General features: G+C 45.4%; 1 protein-coding gene across 12 annotated transcripts in view; it reads right to left on the minus strand.

Moving 5' to 3' along the window:
* Window positions 1-21224, minus strand: part of RAPGEF4 (Rap guanine nucleotide exchange factor 4) — a 277233-nt gene that overhangs the window by 16349 nt on the left and 239660 nt on the right. For 11 of the 12 annotated variants that reach the window (XM_028509418.2, XM_028509417.2, XM_036023292.1 and 8 more), the window contains 9 exons: window positions 18958-19108; window positions 17047-17135; window positions 16079-16109; window positions 15780-15858; window positions 14439-14585; window positions 12580-12677; window positions 5434-5559; window positions 4840-5018; window positions 1686-1776 (listed from right to left, as the gene is read on the minus strand). In XM_028509418.2, coding sequence (XP_028365219.1) covers window positions 1686-1776; window positions 4840-5018; window positions 5434-5559; window positions 12580-12677; window positions 14439-14585; window positions 15780-15858; window positions 16079-16109; window positions 17047-17135; window positions 18958-19108 — 991 coding nt within the window. Of the gene's footprint in view, window positions 1-1685; window positions 1777-4839; window positions 5019-5433; window positions 5560-12579; window positions 12678-14438; window positions 14586-15779; window positions 15859-16078; window positions 16110-17046; window positions 17136-18957; window positions 19109-21224 lie in introns of those variants that run through there. The other variant, XR_004902609.1, reaches the window with a different exon arrangement.

A 21224-nucleotide genomic window follows, 5' to 3' on the forward strand; every position in this document is an offset into this window, starting at 1 on the left:
TTCATACGGTTCTGTAGTTCCTGGATGTTGGGCCCCATCTCCCATACAACTTGTGGGGCCACAGGGTTCTCACCAGAGCTGCGTGGGAGGCCCTTGGCAAGTACAGGTAGATAAACCAGAATCACAGATCTTTTCACTGCATAATATAATTATATTTACCTTAAAAAAATAGTGGCTTATAAATGATGAAAGGTTAATCTCTTTTCAGCAACATGCAAGGATGAAAAAGGCAGCTCAGAGAATGATGGATGCTTTTCTATTCCCACGAGATTGAGGACTGGCCAGTTAACTCTCTGCCTTTGCTGTCGGCACGCCTGCCCCCAGCAGCCTCCATTCTCCTAGACCAGGAGAGGGGACTCCCTAGTGTTTCCCACATGCTGCATCCTTAATTTCTGGTTGCTGTCATATAGCACCCACACCAGGCCTTTCTGGACCCCTGTGAGGCTTTATACTTTAATTATTCCAACCAACTCATGTGGACTCTGCAGGGTCAGGAGCTGAAACAGGTTGGGGAAAGCAGATTATCTGAGAGGAAACCCCAGGTCTCCAGAGATCCCTGGAGCTGTGGGCCCAGGACAGGTGAGCCTGCACTGCTGCTTCACTGCTCGGCGGTGCTGGCAGCACCGACCCTGTCCTTTCTCCAGGTGGAAGATGATACAGCTGCGTGGCCCATGGGCCTCGCCGATTCCCTCATTCCTATATTCGGGGGATGAGCTGCTGTGTGCTGCATCTGCCTGGGAGTTTAGGAGAAAGCTGAGACCGAAGGACTTGTGAGGACCTGCCCTATGAACAGCATTTCCCTTTAAGAAAACAGCCTCAAGGGGGACTGAAGGACATGTTTCAGGCAAACATCTAGCCGTGCAAACAGCTGCCTTCGCCATTGCACGTTAAATCTCTGTCATCTCCTTCTTGCCCTCTTTTAGCGTCCCACTTACACATACTTTTTACCGTTAGTAAGAGTCTATTTTCATGTGTATGTACTATTAGAGGTTAGTATTTCTTTGACTAGGTACCACATGTAAGGGGTCAGGCGCATTTTGAGTACTTAGCTAATGAAAAATGAGGACGTGTTCTAGCACAAATGAACAACTATCAACAAACTACTCTTCACATTTGCTACAGAAATTCATGACACCCCTGCATGACTTTTGCCCCAAACTGACTATACTGGCCAGAGAGGCCTGCCAGGCAGTTACGAGACACTCAGTACTTGGCTGGGCCAAACAGTTGGCCTGCTAGCTAATTCTCCCAGAAGCAAAATGACTACTTGGGCATGGGGTGGGGGAAGGATCTTCTGCTGTCTCTTAATTATAGATAAGGTTTATTGCAACAGCAACAAGCAGACAATCCAGAAAACAATGGAATCTAGGAACAAAAACTTTGAAGTCATCCAAGCAATGTTGTTGATTTACCATACACCCAGGAACTCGACTTACTGTAATTCACACTGTAGAGACCAAGACGCTGAGACCTCCTCCCTCCCCCCACACAAGAGAGGGACAATACCTTTTAAATTCACACTCGGAGGCAACTAGAAAAAGAAGGCAGGTCACCTCCCTCAAAGTGTGCCACCTTTCCCATCGTGATGCGAGTGTGAGTGATATTTCTACACAAAAAGCCCACTGGTGTGCCTGGGGTTTTATTCCTAAGGCGACAGGCGCAGTGGGATCCTGGCGGAAACTCACCTCCCACGTCAGCGCCAAGCGGCTCACGGCGACGTTGCTCAGCCCCATGACGATGGCAAAAAAGGAATTCAGATTTTTGTACTCCTTACAGCTGAAACGCAAAAGACACACGCATGAGCAAAGCGCCACTCTGAGTGAGATTAGAAAAAATTGGAGTTCCATTTTCTGGTAGTCATTAATATTCATCAGGACCCCTTTATGAGGACAGGTAGCGACAGGTTTAACACGCGGGGGAAGTTGCGCTCAGCGGCCACGTTCTGCTGCCTGAGTTCTCGCTGCGATTTTAGACCGGCGGTGGTTTGGGCCCTCTGCATCCAAGTTTGGAGAAGGGACTTAAAGACACCTACCTTAGGGATTGTTATTTTGACCCTAAAGTTTGCTAAAAGCTTGTGGAACCTGAGGGAAACATCTCAAGTAACAGGAAAAGAGAAAACAAATGTCCTTCACCAAAGGCCAGACCTTTAGCCCAAAGCCGGGCACCTGCCGTGGCAGCTCGAGAGGCGACAAGGAAACCACACGGCTGAAGGACCGAGACTTCAGTGCCGTGTAAATGTGTCTAATCTATTGAGAAATATCAGTTTACAAGTCATGATTCTTATGAACTCAAGGAGTTTTAAAGCTGAGAAGAAAACCTAAGCAACTGATTAAAAAATAAAAAATTAAAAAAGAACTTTATTTTCTCTCTGTGTTTTACTGATGTTAGTGACGCCGATCATTTTGAATCTGTACTTACGCCACTATTAGCTTTTACAAATATATATTTGGGAATGAGAATACTGTGGAACAAGACCAAAGATTCTTATTAGAATGACAATATTTAGCCTAGGTACTTGGGTTAATTTTAAAATAAAAGGGAATCCTCAACTTCATACCACCTCCTTGAGAAGGGAAAGAATTCATTTTGCAGTAAGTGCAAATCCTTCACCCCAAATCAATGTGATTATCTAACTTGACTATATCATAATCAAATCCTATTTGGATTCACATTTTTGTAAAAGCTTAATTAACTTGTTACATTCGCTGCCCCTCTTCTTGCAGAGGGAGCAACCAGGGATGCTTAAATGGTCTGTGTGGAAATGGGAAAACAGAGTTTGGAGACTCTCAGCCTCGTGTGTGTGATCTCACTAGTGAAAAAGCAAGCAAAGCCTTTGCTGGGTGAGGACAGTGGCTGAAAGCAATTCAGAGACCCCCAGGGCTGACGGCAGTGGGTATGAACATGTACGTTTGCCTCTGTCCTGTCTGTATGACTTTAAATGAACACACGCAGGACTGCAGACTTGCCTTTCTGGTCACTGCTCTGATCACTGTTAACCAACCGACTTTATCTCTCTAAGTTAGTCAGGACATTTCTCTAAGCCTCAGTCTGTTCATCTGTCAAAGGGGGTGATAACATTTGGACTCCCAACTTCTCCAACTTCTGGGCAGGTCAAAGAGCTGAAACAGAATATGTTGAAGTTCTGTAAAAATGCCAGACAACACACGCTATGTTTCTGGGTGCAGAACTCAGTTTTATAGATCTTGGCATATGAATAAAAGTCTGTAGTCCTCTCCAGCTGGGCCGAGTAAACAGTGCCACTGCAGGACAGCTTGGATTAATAATGGTTAAATAATATAAATCAATTAATACAAAAGGCCAAATTCAGCAACTCACTCATATAATCAGAAAGAAGAGAGACAAGAAAGACAAAAATATTTTTTTAAAATTCCTGAGCTCTCGAAAGGCTCTCCTGTGTTGCCTCTGTAAAACAACAGGACAGGGCCCCATGGCTCTTTGACCCCCTACGTTTGAGAGCAGATCACCCCTCCCCCTTGTGTCCCCCCCCCCCAGCATTCCGCAAAGCCTGGCTGAGGTAGAGAGGGAATGTGCTCCTTGCATGGGGAGGGCACGTATTGTCTGTTTCCATAATCATCTCCTTCCAAACAGGGGAAGGCGCACCAGTGCTATTCCGGCTCCTAGGGAAAGTGGCTACACTCTGAACCAGAAATTCATAGGCAACATTCTACCAAATCTGTCTGCAAAGGGGCAGCTTTTCCAAATTAAGAGAACCAGCATTTGAATCCAAGGGATTTGGCTATCCAAAACCCCTGAGATTTTTGGCAAAAAATTCAAAGCATTTGGCAAGCTGATATGCATACAATGTCAAGCAATATTTACTTCTTTGTTTAGCTCTGGAAATCAGGCTCCATACGGAATCAAAGTCATTTGGCTCAGGAATTGCCTAGCAAGGATCGCTTGTGCTCCCCACCTTCCTGCGCTCCAGCTCCCTGCTTTTAGAAAGGAAAGAAATCTCCCAGCCACAGGCCGCATTTAGCATTTTATTTTTAGCATTGTGGCGATACCAAAAACATGGGCGTCAACAGGACGTTGTCAGGCATATCTAAATGGAAGAAGATTAAAGTCGTGTCAGGGAGAAATCTCATTGGCCCCCACAGTAAATAAATTGTTTCCCATTTAGTGCTGTTCAGTAGAATATGTATAAGATGCTAGCTTTTTCTGATGTTTATGGAGATGATTTTCGTATATCAGGTTAGCTGGCTGTTACGCATTTTACCGAATTTATTCTGGCTGAGCTGGACGTGCTGTTGTACACACATGTACTCACTGCCCTCTACTGGTGAGAATGTGTCATGTTGGACATTGACTTCGAGAGCCTCCTCAAACAGAACTTTCTACAGCAGAACTTTGCTAAAGGAGTCTTCCAGGGGCGTCCAACCTTTTGGAGTTTCTGGGCCACACTGGAAGAAGAGTTGTCTTGGACCACACATTAAATGCACAAATAGTAACAAAAACACAAAATACTCATAATGTTTTAAGTAAATTTACGATTGTGTTGGGCCATCCTGGGCCGTGGGTTGGACACCACTCCCTGCCTGAAGGAGGCACAAAGTTTGAGTAGCTCAGAGCAAAAAGAGGTCATGATTTTGGCTCCAGCATGGATGCTGCAAGACATTAATTTATATGATGATGCCGAACATTACAAAAACTAGACGAAATTAACCTTTTACAAGAGTATAGTTATTCTGAAGCCCCTGTGGTCAGCCCTTGTGCACAAGGAGACCCTGAGTCTTGCGTTTCTTTCTGAGGTGTAGTCTGAGAGAACAAAATGCAAACGCAGCTCACACGCGTTCCTCTCCCCAGGCTGATGATACTCACTGTGCTGCTATCTTAATAAATTTTTTTAAGAGCTGAACACGCTTGTTGGGCTGGGAACAAAGGCAAATCTCAGTGGCAACCCAAAACTGAATTTCATTAAATCTCCTCAGGAACAAATCCAAGTTTGCTGTGGTCTTTTTAAAATTATGCCTTCCAAATGTGTGATAGATTAGCTCCAGCTAGAAAAGAAAGGAAAACAATTTCACTTCTTTGTTTTCTAATCAAAACACCAGTGAGGCTTCTCTGTTTGTTAAGACAAACTGACAGTGGTCAGCAAATGCGACTGTCACCGCTGACCAGGCTTCGACTTGCACTCTAGGTCTGAAGGGCTTCAGTGAGGCTTGTTCAATATTAACGACAAGCTAGGTGCTGTTGGCGTAATGGTCTCAGGAAGACATAGCTTACTGTAAATCATAAAGATGTTTCTCTAACACTCAAAGACTTTGACAGGCTTTATTAATAAACTCAGTATTTTAAAAAGATCATGTGCTTTCCATATTGCAGCACGTCCTAACATTTGCAGCTGAGCGATGCCAGCAGGCTCCATCCAGAATTGCTCCGGTACCTACTAATGCTCTCAATCAAGCAGCTTACCTCATGCACACAGTTGAAGAGTTCCCAATCATAAATTGTCATCTGGTATGCTAAATCTTTCGAGCTCATCAGTTCAAAAGTTCCCACTGTTCCAACAGTTGGGCCTTCCTGTTCTGGCAAAGGAGTCTATGAATAATCATGCAAAAATATATCAGAATCTCAAAACAGACAAGCACTTAATGCTGACTGCTTTAAGGAGTTGCTGAGGGGAAAGGATTCTGGAAATGCTTTCGGGAATATTTTGAAACTTTGATTTTACCCAGGGGAGAAAGATGCCTTTACTCTTAATGCTCACTTGCTTCAGTGCCAACTTTATAATCATCGTCACTATAATCAATTCCACTGCCTGGAAAACGCGGACCGTGACAAACAAGATTCAGAGAAGAGTGGCCTGTGGAGGTTCTCTTCTGCCTGGGCCTGGGAGCTCCCTGGAAACAATTTATTTTCTCTGGAAAAGATGTAAGAAGTTCCTGGAGACTTTTGCCTCCTATTTCCCGGGGAAGCTGTTCCAAAGCAGGCGCGCAGTTTGGGGTGGTTAGCCACAGGGCTGATTAATTACTACTCACTCTGTCGGGCGGCTGGCTGTGGTCAAGTTGCCACATGGCCATCTCCTAGAACACGTTGCCTGGGGTTACTGGGTGACAGGGCCCTGTGCACTGAGACTCATCTGCTCTCTGGGAGACGTTGCTTAAGAATCACTTTCACGTGGTCACGATGTTCGGGTGAGGCACCCGAAAGCCACACTCTGCTACTCTCCGGGAGACCCGCAGAACACTCCATCCAACTTATTCATTTTGTTGTGTTTTATGAGGAAAGATTTACAGTGCTTCCCTTTGTAATGAATGATTCACACATACTGGAAATTTATGAATCAAATATTAATACCTATCTATCTATATGCACAAAGTTATAAAAGTCACCTGAATTGGAGAAGAACTTCCCTAATACTAGGGGGCACCATATTTGGATATTCAATATTTCAATTGGAAGTACTAATATTGTACAAGTTCTAGACTCATCATTATTATCATCACCCATAATGGTTATATTCTATAAATGCCCAGTCCATTCTGGGCACTAAAGAAATAGCACATTCAGGATGCAGGTGGTCCCTGCATCTGAAAGTCGGCCATCTAAGGGAGGACTCAGCCTGACCAGCCAGCGCCACACTGCACGTGGATGAAGAGCCAACTGCCGGCACCCATTTGCACGTATAAAGGGGTGGACAGAGGCATCGACACACGCCTGAGTCTTGGACACACAGATAAACAGGTGGGGGAAAGTGAGTAGGCTTTTTGGAGAGTTAGTGGGCATTGAGAACGAAGTATGGCTTGAAGAGTTTCTCAGAGAAAGCAGCTGGGCTTTGGAAGATGAAGCAGACAAACTTTGGGTGGGTTAGAACAGCCAGGGTTTCACCGAGCAACCAGGACAGCCTGCTATAGGTTAAAAGATGGCAAGAGGGGCATGAAGGTGGGGAAGCTACTAGCCTTGTTTGCAGGATCACAGAGCTCAGGGGCACCGAATGACTAGCTTGGCCAGCTTTTAGAAAACCCTTGAGTACCAGATGAGGAGTAGGGGGGTTTGTAATACACCAGGTTAGTGCCAGCTTTAGGGAGTAACAGATTCTAAAGCTAAACTGAACTCTAACTACAGGCTTGTATTAATTCCCTAATTTCCTGAATGTCTGTTGCCAGCTCTGGTAAGTTGAGATCACAATACCTAGAACCTAGGCTTGTTGAGAGGATTGGATGGGAATAATGTAAGCGTAGCACATAAGCACAGTACCCCGCACGGGGGGTGGGGATCCCTACGCTCCTCTCCCCACCCCCACTAGTTTCCTCCCTAGATCTGTGGCACATTGCAAAGGTATGGGAATGCGTGATCAGCACCACACCTGGGTGTAAGAGCTAAATGCTGTTGTTCCCGATTCACTCTATGTAGGGGACAGAGAGCAGGGAAGAAAAACAATGATGCCAAAGTTTTAAACCTTAGGGAGCCAACCTGAAGCTGATGAGCAAGTAGCTTATGGAAGTAAATATGGAGGATGGTTCCAGGAGGGTAGGTGTTAGGTAGAAAATCTGAGGAAGCTTTCAAATGCCAGGCCTGAGGACCCCTCTCGGGTCCCGCGTGCTCCCTGCCCTCTTGCAGTTGCTGCCGTGACCACAGCCCCTCTGCTCCTCTGTGGAACTGCCCCTACTCTGTCCCACGGGTGTGCTCTCCCCTCAGTCCTCCTAGCTCCTGTCTCTTATTCTTGAGACTTTACAGCTTTTTATAGAGAGGACAAGTCAACCCAATGACTGCAGGGAAGATGCCAATATGAAGAAATATATAGAATTCTCTAACTTATGGATACTGGCATATCATTTCTGCATCCTTTTTGAGAAAATAATGGGAAGCCCTATTGAATCTTTACTTTTTTTTTAGTGGGATGGGCTCACCAAGCCTCCTCCCTTTTTGGCAAAGGGCAGGCTGACCCCTTCCTAATGTGAGTGACCACCGGTGCTCCTCTCTCTGAAGTGGGGAGTGTACTTGCTGTCTCTGGGCCCCACAGAAGCTTTTCCTTGGGCCATTTTCACAGAGACAACCCTGTGGAAGCTTCCTACAGAGGAGGCACAGCAGAGCTCATGCCGGGTCTGCACTGTACAGACAGATCTGGAGATGCCCGCACAGGCGCACAGAGCTCCAGACTCTCTCTCTGCCCTCTGTTTGAGAGCTGATTTCCTCGGTAAGCCTGGGTGGAGGCGGCTGAGAGGACAGCACTGCTACCTTCCCATTTTCCAGATGAGAAAACAAAGACATAAAAAGGATGTGTCAGTTGTCAGCGACCAAGAGGTGGTTACAGTTAGCTGCCACCCTGGCATCCGTCCCTCTTTCCTTGTGCTCCCAGTCTGTGGCTATTTCTGCACAGCGTTTGTCACATTGGGTTTTCATGACACTGTGGTGTCCCTCGCTACCCTGTGAGTTCCTTGAGCCACAGAGGCCATGGTGGATTCATCTTCAAGACCGCCCCAGAGCCAGAGCCATCTACTGTGCCTGGGATGATATAGGGAACACTTAACTAAAAGTTGAAGGAAGGATGAAAGTGGAACCAAATCACAGTACAATGGGATTTTAGTGTAATTTTCTCTGTACTAATATTTATGCTTAAACAGACTGTCAAGAGCATTTAAAGCCCCGGAATCCAAGTCCTTCACTGCCTGGGATCAATTGCTGGCACTCTCCTAATTCTAGACAACACAATCTGGCTCCACACTTGGTTCTGTTCCAGGCTGCCTGTGTCCGTCTCCTCCCCATAATCGGACCCTCCCAGCCATAAGGGATGCCAGTCCAGGGTCACACAGAAGCTAGCACAGCACGGAGGGCAAAATGCGCACTTCTTAACTACGCGCTGACAGACTGAAGCCTCTGCCCACATTCTGGACCGCAGAGTCATCCCGGGTGTGACTCCTCCTAGAAGGATTGTCTTTAAGCAAGTGTTTAGAAAGTCAGACAAGGAGCTGCATGTTTACGGTTTTGTGAGGCAGGTAAGGCCTGACCACTCCTTACTTATTAAAGCAACATAACTTGCAGCCCAGTGAATAGCACAACATCGACAGGGAAAAAGTTAAACAAGTTCACCTCCTGGGTACTTGTTGCAAAGTAAATTCCTTTCAATTGCTCAGGCCTTAAAATGGAAGACTAGTGAGGATGAGAACTTGCAAGGCTGTGGGATGCTGTGCAAATAAACAGAGGCTTAGAAGTTAGTATCTGCCCCACAGGGAGCTGAGGCCGTCCCACGCTCTGTCCGGGCACTAGGGCACGGCACAGTACTTGCGGCCAAGAACCAGCTGGCAGGGGAGGCCCAATGCCAGCAGGAACAGGTCCTGCAGTACCGCCCACCAGGCCCCACTACACAGCTTCTGACGGCTTCCATCGCCAGGGGAGGGCAGCACAACTCACTTACGACATTATCTTTTCCCCAGTCCGTTGATGGGAAATATTCATTTTTTAAATGTATTTTATTGATTATGCTATTACAGTTCTCCCAATTTCCCCCCTTTGCCCCTCTCTGCCCAGTATCTGCTTCCCTCCAGTGATCCCCCCTTTAGTTCATGTCCATTGGTCATGCATTTAAGTTCTTTGGCTTTTCCATTTCCTATACTACTCTTAACCTTCCCCTGTCTATTTTGTACCTACCATTTATGCTTCTTCATCCCTGCACCTTTTCCCCCATTCTCCTCCTTCCCCTTTCCAGTTGATAACCCTCCAAAAGATCTCCATATCTATGATTCTGTTCCTGCTCTGGTTGTCAGTTTGTTTTTTTTTTTTTTGGATTCAGTTGTTGATAGTTGAGAATTTGTTTCCATTTTAACGTTCATAGTTTTGATCTTCTTTTTCTTAAATAAGTCCCTTTAACATTTCATGTAATAACTGTTTGGTGATGATGAACTCCTTTAGCTTTACATTGTCTGGGAAGCACTTTATCTACACTTCCATTCTAAATGATAGCTTTGCTGGATAGAGTATTCTTGGATGTAGGTCCTTGCCTTTCATGACTTCAAATCCTTCCAGCCTCTTCTGGAATGCCTGCAAGGTTTCTTTTAAGAAATCAGCTGACAGTTTTATGGGAACTCTTTTGTAGGTAACTCACTGTCTTTCTTTTGCTGCTTTTAAGATTCATTATCTTTATCTTTAACCTTTGGCATTTTAATTATGATGTCTTTTGGTGTGGTCCTCTTTGGGTCCAACTTGTTTGGAGCTCTCTGTGTTTCCTGGACTTGCAAGTCTATTTCCTTCACCAAATTAGGGAAGTTTTCTTTCATTATTTTTTTCAAATAAGTTTTCAATTTCTTGCTCTTCCTCTTTTCCTACTGGAATCCATATGATTCGGATGTTGGTACATTTGGAGGTGTCCCAGGGGGTCCGTACACTATCATTACTTTTTTAAATTCTTTTTTCATCTTGTTGTGGTTAAATGCTTATTTCTTCCTTATGTGCCAAATCGATGATTTGAATCCCAGCTTCCTCCCCTTCACTGTTGGTTCCCTGTAGATTTTTCTTTATTTCACTTAGTGTAACCTCCATTTCTTCCTTTATGTTGTTGGCATACCCAATGAGTTCTCTGAGCACCCTGATCACCACTGTTTTGAACTCTGCATCTGATGGGTTGGTTATCTCCGTTTTGTTTAGTTCTTTTTCTGGGGTTTTGATCTGTTCTTTCATTTGGGCCATATTTCTTGGTCTCCTCATTTTGGCAGCCTCCCTGTGTATTTCTGTGTATTAGGAAGAGCTACTTTGACTCCTTGTCTTAGCAGTGTGGCCCACTGTAGAAAAGGCACCTGTAAATTGTGTGGAGCGGAGCCTTAGGTAATTGTGTGGGTGGGGGCAACCTGCTTTACCACTTTGTGGTTCTATGTGGGGGGAGGCCTCAGAGAGGGGACAGTACTGCTGCCTGGCTTCTGGAGGTTTGCCAGTCATTCACCCCATTTCCAATCACTTCATTCACTTCCTGTATGGGACTGGCACTCTTCCAGCTGTTGCCCTGGCAGTGAATCCCGGAGTGGGTAGCTTTGCATATGTTTTAAGTCCATGTGGGCCTTTTAAATGGAGTCTTCTGAAAACCCAGCAATTTCTTCCACCGCCGTAAACCCCACTGGTTTGTACAACGAGAAGGTAGGGAATTTATCCTTCCCAGTATTGGAACCCTGGGTTGTGTGGTCTGGCCTGGGGGCTAGAATTGTTCGCTCCCAAGGTACCCCTCCCAATTTTTATCCACCACACATGAGTGTGGGACTGTCTGTTGCTCTGCCACTGCTGCTTCTCTGCACCACCCCGCATCTCCGTGCCTCTCTGCCCGTCTGGCTGAGTGTGGCTTCTTTATATCTTTGGCTGTCGGACCTCCATACAACTTGATTTCCTGATGGTTCTGAGTGTTGTTTTGAGATCCAGTTGTGATTCTTTCTGTGGTTGTGTGAGGAGGTAAAGTGTGTCTACCTATGCCTCCATCTTGATCAGATGGAAATATTTATTTTTTTAGAAAGCAATGAATGTAGATGACCAAAAACATAGGAAAAGGATGGTGAGCAGACTCAGATCTTATAACACTGCTGGTTGAGGAAAGGCCAGGGTGCTCATGGGTCATGGCGAGTGAGGGAGTGGTAAGAGAACTAAGGCTGCCTGGTGAAGTTCCTCTCCGGGTGAATCCGAGAGATGGCAGAAGTCCACTGGGTTGTGCTAGAGTGCACAAACTGGCTCTCCCCGGCCCAGAAAGTCAGTGTTATTGTATCATGAAGCGAAATCAGGCTCTAAAAGTCCAGGGAGGGAAATCTTGATTTACCTATAATGTCTACTTGGATTAAACTTGAACATCTTCATGCCGCAATGTAGTTAAACTTTCCCCCTCAATGCGACCCAGTTCACCGCTAGCCCCTGTGTTGCACTTTTCTTAGTAAAGGAGCCCCATGTGTCCAAAGATGGAAGAAAGCTAGTCTCCTATTCGCTGAACTTACCCCACAGGTGTTCTAAGGCACCTTAATAGCTCCTTGCCTCCATGCCTAATTTTTAGAGGATAAACAGAAACGAACCCTGCCACCTGCATAAAAGAGAGCAGGCTACTCAGTCATCAGCAGGAGCCAATTAGTCCTGTATTCACAGAGAGCTGTGTGTGGCAGGGAACAAGTATTTTGGAGACTTCGGGAAGGTTGTTGGCCCCTGGTATTTCCTACACAAGACAGAATACTTTCAGGAAGAGCATTTTTCATACCTGGAGGGGGGCTTTGCCAGTATATTCTACACCCCCCTGTGGAGTATGATAAATTGGAATAGCTTGTCCTAAAATTATTCTTATCCTGGTCTAACTATTCATATTTTTAATATTAATATTTAAATTGGGGACATTTCGAGGAGGTGAATTCCTACAAAGAATTCTGAAAGCTGAATTATGCCCCAATAGGGGTGCTACTTAGCTTATTCCACAAAAGAAAACCTAAAGCTCAGAGCATCTCAAATGAACACCTGGGGCTTGCCTAATAGACCACAGAAAAAAGAAAAACCCGAGTAGCATTTGAGATTCTTTTTTAGCAACTAGGTTCAGCATAACCTCAGAGTGAAGCTCCAGACAAGTTTTTCTGATTGCAGGCGCCGCTCTGAGGAGCCACCCACACCTACCAGTGAATCGAATTGCTCTCGCGGGCAAGCAAACAGCCGTCCATTAATGGTGAGCGTCGTAAATACTGAAACATCATTAGGTTTGAGCACCACCTTTTCTGTGAACATAAAAAGCATGAGATTGCCTATTAAATGCATCTGAGATTTGCTGCACTGCCCTAATCACACCAACAAATTGCCAGCTCGGTGAATTACCGGAACACACAGAGCGACTGCATAAAATACAGCGCTGAAGGGGCCCACTGCATAAAAGACACGCGGCATTCACCCAGGCACGCGGCATGCAGGATGCCATCAGAAATGACCACAAAACAGGCCTGCAAATACCCGAGGGTCAATTCACCCAGTTCTGTACTGCAACTGTAATTACATACTGAACCACACTTGCTATTCATATAACAAGTTATCTCTCCAGATGGTCATCAGGCCCAGCACTTGGGAACTGGAAGATGACCGTTGGAGAACTTAGGTGGGGTGTTCTGAGAGCCCATATGACCTTTGATGCAACATTTATTATTATTTGTCACTTATTTCCTAATTTGGTGGGCAATTGTATTACCTACATTAAGCCTTCATATTTTAAAAATTAATTCATTCAAAAAATATTTAACTTAGACTTTACTACGTGTGGGACCCTCTCTAGGCAATGAGAATACAGAAGGGAACAATAGAGAAAAAAGTCCCGGTCTAAAAGGAGCTTACGTGCTGGGGGGGGAAGGCAATCACCAAGATAAACACATTAGTGAGTGAGAGGTAATGAGGAGGAGGAGGTGCAGCAGGGAAGGAGGCAAGGCACCCAGTGTGAGGGAGACAGTTACCCTTTTAGAAAGGGAACCGAGGAAAGGAGGGGGTCCTCAGTGACACACTGCCACTTGGGTGAAGACTGAGGAGGTGAGGGAGGGACCCAGCAGAGCTGGGGAAGGATGCCCCAGGGGGTCCGTGAGGGCAGACATCCTGGGCCCTGTGTGGCTGGCTGAGACAGAAATGGAAGGAGAAATTTTGGGAGTATCCAGCATGCATTTTAATATCCTACGTCAGTGGAATCATTAATCCTCAAGCATGGCAGAAGTGGTCACCTGATCCTGAAAGACCCCCCCAGATGGCTGTGAATCATTACTGGACAAGCAGCCTTCCTGCTCCTTTTTCCTGGCCCCTGCTGCCAGACGTGCTGACTGTCCCTAAACTCCTGAGGGCACAGATTGTAATGGTCTATTTACTGTTTACCTCCCTGTGGGCCTGGGAGCAACATGGGGGCACGGGCTGTGCCCACCTCATCCTCTCCCGTCACAGCCACACTAAGTGGCCAGCAAATATGTGAGGAACGAATAAATGACATTACTGGAGGCACAGAGTCATCGGGTAATTCTGTGGGGAAAAGACTCCCCATTTCGCAGGATGACCTGGGTTCTGGTGCTCTCTACTGCGAAAGGAAGGGACCACCGTCAGCCGAGAGAACTAGCCTGTGGCCACCTCCAGCTTCAGACTTTAGCTTGTCATGCTAGACACTTTCTTAGTGCTGGTGTTTCTCAGAGCTCCGAGGCCTTAAGCTTTTTATTTTTTAGGGTTTATATGAAGAGAACTCCAAGCTGACATCCACATCAGAGTCCTCAGTCCTAGCTGCCTCAGAGTGATCCTGTCACTTCTTTCTGCTTCAGAGTGGGCACCTAGCAAGAGAGGGAACACTAGACACCAGGATCACCTCTAACTGTGTGATTTCTGGTATTCATGGGAGGCTCTACACGGCACCAACTTGTCCTTTTGCATCGACTTGGAAGGGCCACACTGAGTCCTGGCGGGGTTTCTGTTTGGCTGCAATGCCCCATTTTACAGAAGCTCAAAGTACTTAGTAAGACTGTTACCTCCTCCGGAGCTCATCTTGACTATGATCAGGCCTTCTCCGGAGCCCAGTTTGTCGGCGACTGCGCCAATGACTTCCTTCACCGAGGCGGCCACCGGCACCCGGATGGTTGTGTAGGTGTGGTCCATGCAATAGACCTTGAACAGAACTGTTGGGAAGGTGGCAGCAATGTGGTCAGTTAGTCTCGGGCGTTCTGAAGAAAACCATAAGCTATGCGAAATGTTTAGACATCCTCCAGAATTTGCATCATCTTGCCATTCTCACTATTATATTTACTTGGGTTTGTCTACACAAATACTTGTCCCCTTCTAAAACTCTTTATTACCCTCGGCACTGGTCTAAGAATAGGTGCACACTTCACTGTCGTCCCCAGTTGAAACAAACAACAACAGATATTTGTGGAAAAACCCACAAATAGATCATGGGGGAAAATGAGAAGTATAGTTCGGTCAATTTTCTGGGTCTGCCCTTGTCTGAGAGCCTTTCTTTCCTCATAGCAGAGGGAGGGCGGTGTCACAGGTCGATGACTAGGTCACCACTGCCTGCCATGGTAGTGGGGAGCCAGCACCAACACGTCGCAAGCAGGACTGCCCCTGCCGGGGCACCACACACATGCTGACATGCCGGCTCTCTTGTTCACTGGTTTGCATATGATGGGACCGGGCCACATTGTTTGGGTGGCATTTAGGTCAGCAGATACGTATGTGGTCCCTGCGGGCTCACCTCTGAACACGTAAACCCTGGAAGCAGTTCTGGCTCCTGTAATTCATAGGCTTAGAGGCACTCCTAAATTACAAGTTTCATTTGTGATTTAAAATAAAAAATTTAATCACTGTTATTAGTTTCATTTTGTTTTTGTGTGTTTGTGTTGTTTCTTTTGTTTTGTTTTTTTGGGTTTTTTTTTGAGAAATCTTCCACAACCAAATAATAATGGCCAGCATCTGCATCTCCCTGACGGTGGCTCACAGGGCTGTGCCCAGGGCCAGGACACGGTCCCCAGGCAGGGGCCCTGCTTTGCAGATGACCTGGCCTACCCCCCGTGCTAGGCCTCTGCAAAGTCCCAGCTACTTTTCTGCCAGCTCTTCCAGAAGTGGGCAACCTTGACGACCGATCCCTGAGATCATCTTTTTGTCCCTGCAAGGACAGGTGGCAGTGGGAGAGGGCAGAACCAGGGAAGAGTGGATGGGCACCTCAGCTCCAGGCACAGAGTCCAAGAACGTAAATAACTGGAATGCCAAGGGGCACCGCCATAAAGCTGTTCTGTGGATCCAAGGTGACAGTTCCCAAGGGAAGATTTTATTCAGATAACCTAAACAATCCTGACTTGCAAGAAGAGTCTCACCTTCGTCAGAGCCATGGATAGGCTGGCGCTTCTGGGCTCTCTCATCACCCGTGTTGAACTGTTGCAAAAGAACTCTGTGCTGTAAAAATAAGAACAGTAACTGCCTTAAAGGGTGAATCACTGGTGCACGTTTGCAACTCAAAGAAAACCCACCTGAGAAGTAGTCAGGGTCAAGAAATGAAGAAGACAAATTTTGTATTGATGAAAACATCACTGTTACATGTTGCAATATAATATTGCTGGAGAGCTGTCATTTTATAAGGCACAGGCAATTAGAATCCCAATCCATAGCCACTTACCTTCTTTTGTGGATTCTTTGCATCTTCTGAACTACGAGAAACAGAGAGAGCACATTATTTAACACCATTGGTACTATACTATTTGAAATTAATTCATTTGTATATAACTTTAATGTTATGTTAGAAAATGAAATCCCAGCATCCCTTTAGGGTGCAATATGAGCCTCTCACTTGAATACTAAGAGACCAAAGCATGGAGGACACAGCCAAGAGATTAGTTTTTGTCACAGGCAGATCCCTAGCGGAACCCACATTAAAAACCCAGGTTTCTAGCCTTCACTGGTGTGGCTCAGTTTGTTGGAGCATTGTCTAGTACACCAAAATGTTGGAGGTTCAATTCCCGGTCAGGACGCATATGGGAGGCAACCAATTGATGTTTCTCTCTCTATTCCTTCCTCTCTCTCTAAAATCAATAGGCATATTTAAAAACAAAATAAAAAGAGCCAGGTTTCTAGCTCTCAAAGTCTATCTAGCAGCACACCCTTGCTCCAGTGTTTAATCTATGGCTCAGGAACAACATGTGAAAACCTTCTATCTTTTCATCGAGACAACACCAATGTTTACCATTAACAGCTCTGGCAGTACAAAGTAAGTTTCCCATGTAAGTAATTCCCTACAAACTTTCTTTAAATGCCACCGACCATTTTATGACTGGATTCACTGCTTAGACCAAAAGGACCCACGTTTATTGAGTTACATGCCCCAAAGAAAGATCCTCTCCTTCCCAGGCTTCCCTGTGGCAGCCGCTCAGCCTGGGAGGCAGCTGAGCAGAATCTCAGTCCTTCAGTTCCTCTGGCCTCAGCCCACCCCCTGCACCCCCGGCCCAGTCTGCCCACATGGGGATACCATGTGGCTGTTGGAAAACCAGCTTTCACCTTCTGGGGGCAAAGGACTTGGTGGAAGATGCCTTGATTGAGAGCAGGCACTTCTGTGAGGGAAGCACACCCCCAAGCCAAGCCCTTCCTTACATTTGCTTGACGACCTTCTCTAACTCAGGCAGCTGCTCCCTGAGGGCGGTGGTCATCCGGGCGTCATCTGACACAGACACGTAAAACTCCTGTAATGGGGAGAGGGCACAGCTTTTAAGGAGAACCACAAAAGGTCCACGAGTCTGTGAAGAGCAACAGAGACGTGCACCTCTGTCATCTGCATCACTAGTGTCTCCAGACCGTGGTTTCATGGACGGGAGACAAAAAAGGAAATGTTACAATGTGCCTCAAGTCAAAGTTGCAAGTGAGAAAAAATTTTGAAAGTAGAGGTGATGGCTGTGTAACATTGTGCTTGTGCACTTAACACGGTTAAAACAGCAAATTTTATGTTGGGTATATTTACTTCAAAAAATTTTTAATCGTAATTGCAAATGAATTGTTTACATGGTGTTTATATGAAAGGCAATGTAATGCAGTGTTTTGGAATGGGTAGTTTTATATTCTACCTTTGAGGAGCACCCTTTTTTTTACCTTGATACTTTTCCAGGGGGATTTTAATATTTATTTTGATATTTTATTGTTTCTTGATCTCTAGTTGTAGTTAATTGTCAGTGGTAGTAATGCAGGTGGGGCCTTCAGCACCGTGTTCCTGTATTTTCCTGTGGATAATGCGCACGTCCATGCCCAAACTTTTGAGGGGAAAATAAGGATGTGCATCATACATGGGTATAATGATTACATACCATGGGTATAATAATGGGCATAATAATCCCATATGTAATGTGTACAAAAATGTGGGTGCACATTATACATGGCAAAATATGGTAAATTTACATTGAGTTTGCACCGCCCACCCAGGGCTCTTTGCTGAAGTTCTGGGGACCAGCCTGACCGCAGGGTGGCAGCTGTGCCCACACTGCTCTGGAGCAGGGGCCTCCACAGCAGGAGCGCCGTGGCCATGCCAGCCTAACTGCCACGTGGGCCTTTACTCCGTGGGTGGAGGCCATGAATCAAGTTATCATTCCAAGCTATTATTATTCTTTTACATTTTCAAAATACTTCATTTCCCAGCTTTAAAGGACTCTTGGTCCACCCTTCCTCCCTGCCTCCCCTATCTCTGCCTGACAAATGATATGATTAAAAAGAAAGTCAGGGGTATGTTTCTTTTGGATAATTCATTCTTGAACACACAGGCTGATAAAGTTTGAAGTAGAAGCCACATTGTGTTTTGCCTGCACCAAAGTAAGGTCCTTATCTGAGTTTTGGAGGACACAGTGAATCATCACGGGTTAAGTGCTGGGGTCAATGCTATAATGTAGAGGAAGGAAAAGGGAAATTCAGCTTAAAAGCAGTGCTTACAAAATAAATCATCTCTCTTCAGAACCATGTCATGGTCCCAGTAATTTCTCAATAAAATGGCCTGCTTCACTCCATTCAAAATCCACCATTTGATTTAGTGACCACACGTACACAGGAATGTGGCCAAGGACAGACCTACGTGCATGAAAACGTTCACCACTACTCCAAGATGGTGAAAATGGAAATGACATATATTGTTGATGATAGGGGACAAGTAAATATATCTATGGTATAGCTACTCAAAATCAGAAAGACTGTACTGATAGGAAAAATCCTTATGCGAAGTTACACAGAAAAAGCAGCCTGCAAAATAATGGATACGATGTGATTATAACTATGGAAGACATACAAAGAAAAAGAGACCAAATGAAAACATATTAAAATGCTACCAGTTACTGACTTAGAGGGGTAGGATAATGGATGATGTTTTTCTTTACTTCTCCTAAAGTAAATGAACATTTCTGATAAACGAACATATTAACAAAGTCTAGAACTTGCCATTATAGCCTCCCCATGAAAGCTGTGGTGCCTAGGGGCGATATGTGTGTTGTAGGATGAAGATGCACTCCCGGATGGAAGGACCCCACGTACCTCCAGGAAGGCCATGGCCACATCATCCTCTTGCAGGAGGTCTCCATACGTGGCGGCCCACTGCAAAACCAGGCGGACGACTCGCCTCTTATTGTTGAGGGCATAGTCCATCTTCTCCTGTTCTGTACCTTGTGAAGGCTGTGCGTGGTAGGTTCCGAGGAGTCAAGGAAGACATTAGCCATTGCACACTCATTTGACTGTGCTGCTTCCCAAGGCAGAGAGTGGCAGAGCCCAGCTCCAGAGAGCCAGCCTTTTGAACTGATTCCTTCCTTCCTGGGCCCTCAAGAAAATCTCCACCCACATACAAGTTCTGGACTTAGTGGATACAAACCCTTGTTAATGACTGCTGGCTTTGACCTAGCAGTTGCTCAGGAATTAGACTGGTTGGCTCCACCTGGACTTGTGTGTTGACAAGGACTCCTGTGCCCAGCTCTAGCTTTCACCAGGCCGCATCGATTTCCTGCCTGCCCTCTGCCTGGCGCTTCATTTCTAGGGGCGGAAATGCTTCCCACTGTCGCTGGTCTCTGGGGGCCTTCCCATCTATTATTGGTTGCCATAATTCTGCACCCATCTCTTGAATCCCCTTCATTATATGCACTTATTTAATTAATTAATTAATTTATTTATTTTTTCTACTTTTTCGTTTTTTATTCTAATTGTCCCATTTTTTTCCCTTTTGCCCACCTCCAACCAGCCCACCCCTCTCTCCCAGAGTCAATTCATTCTCCTTTGTCCATGTCCATGTCCATGGGTCATTCATACATGTTCTTTGACTAATCCCTTCCTTCCACCATTCCGCTCCTCCCTCCTACAGCTATCATTCTGTTCCATGTTTCCATGTCTGTGGTTCTATTTTTCCTCACTAGTTTATTTTGTTCATTAGATTCTGGTTATAAGTGAGATCACGTGGTATTCATCTTTCATCAACTGGTTTGTTTCACTTAGCATAATAGTCTCCAGTTCTGTCCACACTGTTGCCAAAGGTAGGAATTCTTTATTTCTGCTGCATAGTATTCCATTGTGTAAAGGTACTTCAACTAAACCCTTCCAAGAGGTCAGCTAGTAATGCCAGGACTGTCACTTATACAAAGAGTGTGGGTTTTGGTGGGTGGTACAGGGGCAGAGGGGTAGGAGTGAGGCTGAAGGAAGATAAGCTTGCCCCAGTACAAGGAGGAAGGCCTCCTGCTGTATTGATATTCTGGTGAGGGGCTCAGACAGTTCTTATACCATTTCTTCTTCTCTTGTCTAGAACCACAACTTAACTCACACTGGCTTTTTATGCATTTATGGCTGGCCATCTTAAATCAACTCTGAGCTCTGTGAGGCTTCAGATGACATATTATTTGTCTTATATTCTATACCATGCCTAGCACAGTGGCTTTTATCTAGAAATTGGATTTATTTATTAACACAACAAATCCTTAATTGAGAGCCTACTGTATGTGTCAGGTGAAGGTCTCTATTCTCAGTGTTCATCTTACGTGGATTACAAAAAGGGGAATATAGTACGTGATCAAGGAAGACTTTAGGCTAGACATACTGTTCCTTCTGCAGTGCTGTACAGCAGCACCTGTCACCGACAGCGAGTTCACAGGAGCATTTCCTCATTGTAATTTACACTGTGACTTGCACGGAGTCCCAGTCAAGCTCTACTTTCTAGTCTCGTGATAAAAAGTATTGTTCCCTTTCTATAAGTGACCACACTCTCAGTAAAGGAGAATAAATGGTCAGGGTTACAAAATGAGGATGCAGAGTCGGTTTTGAATCTGAGACTCCTAATTCCAAGTAGCTTCCTCCCGTATTGCACAACACCCCCAGCCAGACCTCAGAGCTGCCTACGAGGCTGGCCCAGCCTTAGCTTTCTTTCCCCATGATTTCACAGGCACTGTGGAAAACTGCCTGGTGGCTGAGCTGCGCTTGAGAGCAACACCAGGAAAGGGCCTTTTCTAAAGGGATTATAAATAGTCACGATCAAGGTAAATGACAGAACCTTAAGCAAAGGTGTACAGCATGTAAATGGGTTGCAAAATGGCTTTCATAAATTGAGCACAAGATTTGTAAAAAAAGAAAGAAAATTGCTCAACTTGTATTGCTACAATTCTCTCTGAACTTACGATTAAAAAAATAGGAAGAAAGATCACTTTATGTGAAAATTATGTCTTTTCTGATTAACCCTTTGGTCTCTTGCTTGTATGCACACATAACTTGGGTGTTTTGTGGTCTTTCTTCCCCCAAAGAATTGCAATGCTGGGCACTACATTTTATGG

This window comes from Phyllostomus discolor, chromosome 4, assembly GCF_004126475.2.
Source record: "Phyllostomus discolor isolate MPI-MPIP mPhyDis1 chromosome 4, mPhyDis1.pri.v3, whole genome shotgun sequence".
Classification (NCBI taxonomy): domain Eukaryota; kingdom Metazoa; phylum Chordata; class Mammalia; order Chiroptera; family Phyllostomidae; genus Phyllostomus; species Phyllostomus discolor.